At 48.4% G+C, this 8149-nt stretch overlaps 1 protein-coding gene across 1 annotated transcript; it reads left to right on the top strand.

Moving 5' to 3' along the window:
• Positions 1-808: 808 nt before the first annotated feature.
• SSTR1 (somatostatin receptor 1) lies at positions 809-5856 on the top strand. Its single transcript, XM_075926898.2, has one exon. It carries the CDS (start codon positions 1293-1295, stop codon positions 2496-2498), a length of 1206 nt encoding a protein of 401 aa, XP_075783013.1. The 5' UTR covers positions 809-1292; the 3' UTR covers positions 2499-5856.
• Positions 5857-8149: the final 2293 nt, after the last annotated feature.

The following is an 8149-nucleotide window of genomic DNA, read 5'->3' as shown; positions in this document are numbered from 1 at the left end:
GTGATGTGCTGTGTGTATATATGCGTAGGGGCAGGATGTGTATGACACTGGACAGTGTGTGTGTGTGTGCGTGCGAGTAGATGCTGGTGGCACTGTGTATCAGGAGAGGGAGTATAAAGATGGTGAAGTGTGTAGAGGCAGAGTGTGTGGCAAGGTGTGCTAATGGTGCTATGTGTGGTGTTGCTGTGTCTAGGGGCATGGAGTGGATGTGATGGAGAAGCTGTGTGGAAGTGGGACTATGGGTAGGATGTGTGTCAGTGTTGTGTGTAGGGAAATGGTGTGTGAATAGGCGCAAAGTGAGGGGGTACTGGGTGTGGCACTGCGTGCAGGGGCAGGGTGTCTGTGGTGGTAATGTGTGCAGAGGCAGGGTGTGTGTGGTGACACTATATACAGGGGCACTGTGTGTGTTGGCTCTGTGTGCAGGGGGAAGGGGATGTGTGGTAGTGCTTAGTGCAGGGGCACAGTGTGTGTGGTTGGCACTGTGTATGGTGGTGATGTGTGCAGGGGTAGGATGTGTGTGGTGGCGCTGTGTGTGAGGGCAGGGTGTGTGTGGTGCCACTGTGCACAGGGGTAGGGTGTGTCCCGTGTCTGTGCGCAGGGGGAGGGTATGTGTGGTAGTGCTTAGAACAAGGGCAGGATGTGTGCAGGGGTATGGTGCGTGTGGTTGGCACTGTGTGTGGTGGCGCTGTGTGCAGGGGCAGGGTGTGTGTGGTGGCGCTGTGCAGCGGGGCAGGGTGTTTGCGATGGTGGTGTGCGCAGGGGCAGATGTGTGTGGTGGTGCTGGCGCAAGGGCAGTGTGCGCGGTGGCTCTGTGTGCAGGGGCAGGGGGCGTGTGTGGGCAGGGGCCGTTGTGGGGCGCTGGTCCTGGCTCCTGGCTGCGGGCTCTCTGTGCCCTACGAGCAGGGCTGGTGCCCGAGGCTTGGAGCGGGAGGCCCAGCTCGCCCCCTGGCCAGGCGGCGGCTCCCGGCAAGTGGCCGCGGGCGGGAGCTGAGCACTGTGGAGCGGGGCGGGGGCTCTCGGGGCCGGGCGGGAAGGACACCCACCTACGTCGCCTTGTGGCGGGCTTTTCCCCTCCTCCTTTTCGTCGCTGCTGACGCGCCGCTGCCTATTAATCATTCTCCAGCCAGAGAGCGGCAATTAGCGCCGCTCGGCTCGGCGGTGGCAGCCTCCTCCCCCCCATGCCAGCCTCGGGCGGGAGAGCTCGGCGCGGCTCCGCCAGGATGCCGAGCCGGGCGGGCGGCCAGCGCCGGCTGCTCTGAACCCGCGGGAGGGGAGGGAGGGCTGGGCAGAGGATGCTCCCCAATGGCACCTGCCCCAGGCTCCCGGGCGGTGCAGGGGGAGGCAGCGGCAGTAGCGGCGGCGGGAGCGGAGGGAGCTGCAGTGGCTGCAGCGCCGGCGGGGTCCTGGAGGAGGCAGCGGCCGGGGGCATGGACTCGGGCGGCAGAAACTCCTCCGGCGCCCCGAACGGCACCCTGAGCGAGTCGCAAGGCAGCGCCATCCTCATCTCCTTCATCTACTCGGTGGTGTGCCTGGTGGGGCTGTGCGGCAACTCCATGGTCATCTACGTGATCTTGCGCTACGCCAAGATGAAGACGGCCACCAACATCTACATCCTTAACCTGGCCATCGCCGACGAGCTGCTGATGCTCAGCGTGCCCTTCCTGGTCACCTCCACCCTGCTGCACCACTGGCCCTTCGGCTCGCTGCTCTGCCGCCTGGTGCTCAGCGTGGACGCCATCAACATGTTCACCAGCATCTACTGCCTGACGGTGCTCAGCGTGGACCGTTACGTCGCCGTGGTGCACCCCATCAAGGCGGCCCGCTACCGCCGGCCCACCGTGGCCAAGATGGTCAATCTAGGCGTCTGGGTGCTCTCCATCCTCATCATCTTGCCCATCATCATCTTCTCCAACACGGCGCCCAACAGCGACGGCACGGTGGCATGCAACATGCTCATGCCCGAGCCCACCCAGCGCTGGCTGGTGGTCTTCGTGCTCTACACCTTCCTGATGGGCTTCCTGCTGCCCGTGGTGGCCATCTGCCTCTGCTACATCCTCATCATCGCCAAGATGCGCATGGTGGCGCTCAAGGCCGGCTGGCAGCAGCGCAAGCGCTCCGAGCGGAAGATCACCCTCATGGTCATGATGGTGGTGATGGTCTTCGTCATCTGCTGGATGCCCTTCTACATCGTGCAGCTGGTCAACGTCTTCGTGGACCAGGACGACGCCACCATCAGCCAGCTGTCGGTCATCCTAGGCTACGCCAATAGCTGCGCCAACCCCATCCTCTACGGCTTCCTCTCGGACAACTTCAAGAGATCCTTCCAGCGGCTTTTGTGCCTCAGCTGGATGGACAACGCCACTGAGGAGCCCGTCGATTACTACGCCACCGCCCTGAAGAGCAGGGCGTACAGCGTGGAGGACTTTCCCCCTGACAACTTGGAATCGGGAAGCGTGTACAGGAACGGCACTTGCACCTCCAGGATTACCACCCTCTGAGGAAGCGCGCAGCCGCCGCCCCCGCAGGCGCAAGGCAGCCGGGGACTGCGGGCTGAGGGTGGTAGGGTCTGGAGGGGGTGTTAGCTTCTGTTTGGAAACAACAGAGTTGGGCACGAAAAGGGAAGGACACCTTATTCCCTGGCCGGCTGCCCTTCACCCCGCCCCCTCTGTATTTCAGTTGCGTTGTGTTTGCTGATGCTACTACACCCCTAGTCAATTATTAACGGTGTGCCCCTCAGATGGACTTTAGGTTCCTCGCCCCGTTGCTTCCTCCCCGTTGTGTCTGATCAGCGTGTGTGTGGGTCAGTGAGGTCTCTTGTTGACTTTGTTTATTTTAGTACTTGTGTCCTCCTCTCGTCCCCCCCCCCCCCCCCTTGGTTCCCTTGCCATTATGGTGGCACATCTCCGTGCTGCTCTTTTCAGGGTCGTGTTGCTCGGTGTCTAATTGATCCAGTCCTGTGGAAGGCAGGTACACTGCTGGCAGCAGACTTTGCCCCTGTGCCTTGGAAGCCATAAAACATGAGGGGATGCTCTGTCAAAAGCTAGGAAATCGCTCAGTTTCCATGCCACAGATTAACTCGCTCCCTCTGCCGAAACCACTACTGACTGGAAAATTACTGCAAAAGGAGACCGGATTTCTGGTCAGAGTAGACACAGGAAAGGTCCCCTTTCACCCAGCTACAGAGAAAGAGCAAACAAACCTTCATCCCCCACAACGGAGAAAAAAAGCTTCTACCGTACAACAGTGGCAAACTCATGAAGTCATATTTCAAGTAGGGACACAACATAACACAACATAACTCCAGCAAGAGTTCTCTTTCTGTCTCTCTCTCGGGTAAGGATGTGAAAAGACAACGGGGGGAGAGAGAACCACTAGAGGGGACTTCCATTGAGATTTAGCATTCAGTGGCACTCGTGGGGAGAGGGGGAGGCTGGAAATGGGAACGAAAAGGCCTCCTAAGAAAGAAATGCGATTATTTCATTATCTCAGAGCTGCCCAGCAGGGCTGATAAAAGATACACAGACCCGTGACTCGCATGTAGCAGGGTATTGGACGCGGGGCGGGGGTGGGGAGGTTGATGTTTGAACTGGGAAATATTTGGCTGTGTGGGTACATATAATAAAGGTGTGCAAATAATAAAGTTTAAAGGGAGCACTAGGCTGCGAAGCTATTAGCCGGCGAGTGTTGCGCTCACCGTGAAACAACCCACAAGGAATAAAAAAGACGCAAACTATGAACTGAGACAAAAGCAGGACAGTCCACTTGGCCGTTTTTGCAGTTTGAATCACCTAGACTAAGGAAAGTTTATTGCAGATCCTTCATCGAGCTTTGAAATAAATATGCGCCTGTCAGTTCAACAGTAGCATTACCTAGCTCCACTTCGCACCTCTCCTAAACTAAACGGGGTTTAGGTATCAACAATGTAATCTACATTCCCGGAGATTCACTATATGTTTGATTTTGATTGTTGTTATGTATGTGCTTAATATATTGTTTGATTTCTCTGTATTTTTTGTTGTTACCGTGTTGTGAAAACGTTCTCTTTGAAGCAGTTTATTCTATGTACTCAAGTCTTGGCGGCCACATACAAAGGGGTGCAGTTTAAAAGGGTGATGTTCCTTTTAGGAGAAAAAGATAACCTTTTTCTAGGCTTTCTTTTCCCATTATTTCTCCACGACAATTCTTTTTCCTGTCTTTTCGCACCTTGTTCGTGCACTTTTTGGAATATTTTTTCTAATAGAAAAACAGTGTTTTCCTATTTGATAAATGCTGGTGGCTAAAGCAAAAAAAAAAAAAATCCAAGATTTCTCTTCTCCCTTTAAAGATTATCCCAAACTAAACATACAGTAAAGATTGTGGGGACACAAGCAATTCTGTTGTCTGTTCTTTATTGAGTTCCTTAAAATAGAACTAATATCTAGACTCTGGGCAAATCAGACTCTTTTAGCAAATTATCTCTGTAGCATAATGCTAAGAATTATGTGAACCATAACTACTAGAGATCAGAAGCAAAGGAGAAAAAACCCTAAAACACCAGTAAACTTGAGTAATCTAGCAGCTAATAGGCAATGAGTCCAAACAGCATTAATATTTAACTTTAAGGTGTCTAGCTCTTTGGGGGGGCTCCTATAGGTTCTCCATAAACTGTAGCATGAACTTTTCTTTGGAACAAAAAACATCAGGCCATTTTGTAAATCTTTCCCACCAAAACATCAGACATTGTCAATGTGAATGTATAAATTCTAGTATCTCAGCCATTGAAGTGAATGGAAACTCTCCAACTGATTTCACTGGGGCTCTGCCTCATCCCTTTTTAGTTAAAAATAATCGCTAATGTGGAAACTGTTACATCCTTACTAAAACATTTTGTTGAAAGCTTTTAAATCTGTATGTTTCCTGTTCCTTTTTAGGGGACCAGTCTTTTTTTAAGGGACCTTCACATAATTGTTAAGGTAATTACTAATTTTACCTCGTTTTATACTAAGATTTCTCTCTCTTAAAACCTTTACTAACATTTCACTGAAGACAGGCATTGTATTATTCAAACCAGACTCAAACTACAGGGTGCCATGTTTACATTTTTAGCACTTCATTTCAAACCATGATAATTGTTTCCTTAAAAAGATAACAATCCAGTGCTTTTATACTATCACTTTATCCAGCAATACTGTAATGCAGTGTTAGCTTAATAAATAGATATATTAAACAGTACTGTGCAATCTACTTTTTACTGTTTTTCTGCAATTAATAGGGTTTTTAAATAGTATAAAATTAGTACCCAGCTTTGATGAGACATTAAGCAAATGTCTGTGTCATTTGGCTTCATGCAAAGATACTGGAACGTGTGACATCCATACCTTTAATTCTTCAGACATACCAATTTGTGCGCTCTGATTTCATTTCTCCCATGCTAAGTAAAGTCAAATTGTTCTAACACTCAGCTGGGAGATCGCCCAGAGTATCTGGTGTTTAGTTGCACAGTGAAACATATATTCTTTCCTACTGGTCATAACAAATTAATTTAGTAAACAGTCATCTTGGTGCTAGGGTCACCAGTTAAAGCACTGTGTTGTATCCAGTTGGAACAACATTCTTCATTGCTTATCCTGAGCTAATGTGTGGTGCTGCCATTTTTCATCTTGAATGTGGCTACCCTCTGGTAGTAGGTGAAATGATCAAAAGTTGTATAGCATTATAGTTTTGCTGCAGAAAGGAAGGGTAATCCAATAAAACTATTCCAAATAACTGAGTAACTGAGAAAAGAGGTGCCTTCAGAACTGATGTGAAATGTATAAAAACAAAGTATTTTCAATGCTTTCAATTTGCAAATTTCAAATAAAAGTTGTTCACATTGCATATGAAAAGGATTCAAATAACTTCTTGTCTTCAGTAACAACTGAAGAAAGCATTTACCTGAAATATTTCTCTGCATCATTTTTCTTAGACATAACCCACTTTATCCACAAAAAGCATAAGTTCTATTTACAATCGAGAGGGAATATATTTGTATTTGTCTAACATAACAGAAGTTTTGTACTAATATATGTTGGCACTGGATCTGACCTTGCACCATTGACTTCAATATGACTATGTCTACAAAACAGCATTATTTCGGAATAACTTCCAAAATAACATAGTTTCCGTCTACACAGCAAGATAATGTGAAGCTGGAGGACTTCTCACTCCATCTCTTGTAACCCTCATTGTGTGAGGAATAAGGGAAGTCGGAGGAAGAGTGCTCTACCTCGAACTTCCTGCTAAGTAGACAGCACCAAAGCTGAAATAAGCCATTTTGACTTAAGCTAGGTAATTGATGTAGCTCAAGTTACATAGCTTATTTTGGCTATAGTCCTGCTGTGTAAACATGCCAAATAAGTCTACAGTAGTGGTGCAGGGTAAGGCCCATATAAACATGAGTGGTGTTTCTCAGTAGCACTTTTAGCACTTGCTTTTGTGCGGCTAATTTGAACTAACTGACCTCCAGACAAGGCCGGCCCAAGCCATGTTGGTGTCTCGGGTCTGGGCGCACGGCACCACCCTTAGGGTGCATGGCGCATGCGCAGGCCAGCCACAGCCAATAGTGCGCAGCCCGGGGCCTGCGCACGGCACATGCGCTGCCCAGCCTGGCCCAGCCACTGCTGCTGGCACACGCGCTGGGCCGTGCAGGGCCCCGCAGCCATGGGGGGAAGGGTGCTGCTGGCCAGGGATTGGAGGAGGGGCCCGCGCCCCTTACAGCTGCCATCAGGTGCCCCCCCATCGGTTGGCGCCCCGGGCAGCTGCCCGGCTTGCCCACCCCTCAGTCTGGCCCTTCCTCCAGAAGGCCTCCTGCTGTTCCCCAGATTTGCTTCCTGGGGCTCTGAGTCTGAAATAGTGCATCCACATTCACAAAGCCTGCCTCAAACTAATTTCAATGCTTCCCCGTAGTGAGGACACCAAGTACGAATTTGTTAAATCAGGAGTTCTTAAATCAAATTTAGTAATTTCGAAATAATTTCCTGGTGTAGACATGGCCCTGGAGCATGGGATCTTAGCATAGACTTCCTCCCACAGAGCCCATCCCATGGATTTTTCCATGGAAGGAAAAGAGTCGCTACAGTATCAATGTTTTGAATATGACACATTCATATTTAAAATGCCATTTCTACACCATACCTAGATAGACTCAGAAAATCATTTTTAAAAAAGGGATGTCTATAGTTCTAGTGTCTTGATAATAGTACAACCATGTGCCTGTCTGGCATACTATAGCAGCCAGTCTCCAACAACATGCACATTTTAACTCCAAAAGTTTGGGCCAAATCTTGTTCACATTCCTGAAATCAATTGGCCTCTGTGAGAAAGGCAAGCAAAATTTGGCTTTGCAACACCACTTTCCCAATAAAACAAAGCATAATGTAAAGAGTACCTTAAAATCTCACCAACATAAAAAAGCATCCAGACAAAAACCAAAAAAAACCCAGGGTCAAGGAATTCTCTCTATTTTGTGCACGCACTCACACACACACACATGGATCATTATGTTATTCAGCCTCTGGGATTTCCAACTATTAGAAGCCTTACCACGCTCCAGGACTCTGCATTTTAAAATGTCAGTCATGAATCACCCCAGAGAAAGATAAAATATCTCCACAGTATTTTCAGCATTGTTATGTCTCTGGAGACCTGGACCACAATAAGAAACAATTAGATTTCCCTCATAGAACAAAACATTTCAGCATAATTATATTTTGGAGATAAAAGTAGTCAAGAAGAATGAGGGAAACAGGAAGCATATCAAAGTACTCCTCATTACATTAACTATTTTAAATCTAATTAAACGTTCAACATGAAGTTGTAGTTGCCCAACAAAAGCTAGGAAACCCCCCCAATCATTTAAAATCTGTTTTGACAAAGAAGTTACCATGAATGTGATACAACCCGAAGAAAAGGATGCTGATCAAGGTGATGGCATAACTGTAGTATTTGCATTCATCTTGAAATGTAGATAGTCTCTCCCTGCAAGACTTGATTGAGTACATTATGCTCATCTTGTATGTGCATCTTAACATGTAGTTAAGTTGAGGCTGTTTTCAGTACATTGGAAGCCAATGTTCATCTCTACTGTTCAGGTTCATCATTTCAAGCTCCTCACCAAGGTTTCTAAGCTTCA

This window comes from Pelodiscus sinensis, chromosome 5, assembly GCF_052426305.1.
Source record: "Pelodiscus sinensis isolate ZL-2025 chromosome 5, ASM5242630v1, whole genome shotgun sequence".
NCBI lineage: Eukaryota > Metazoa > Chordata > Testudines > Trionychidae > Pelodiscus > Pelodiscus sinensis.
This window is presented reverse-complemented; position numbering and strand designations above follow the sequence as displayed.

Bases quoted from the DNA above. Each gene is read 5' to 3' on its own strand.
- SSTR1 (XM_075926898.2), top strand. From the start codon at position 1,293: ATGCTCCCCAATGGCACCTGCCCCAGGCTCCCGGGCGGTGCAGGGGGA.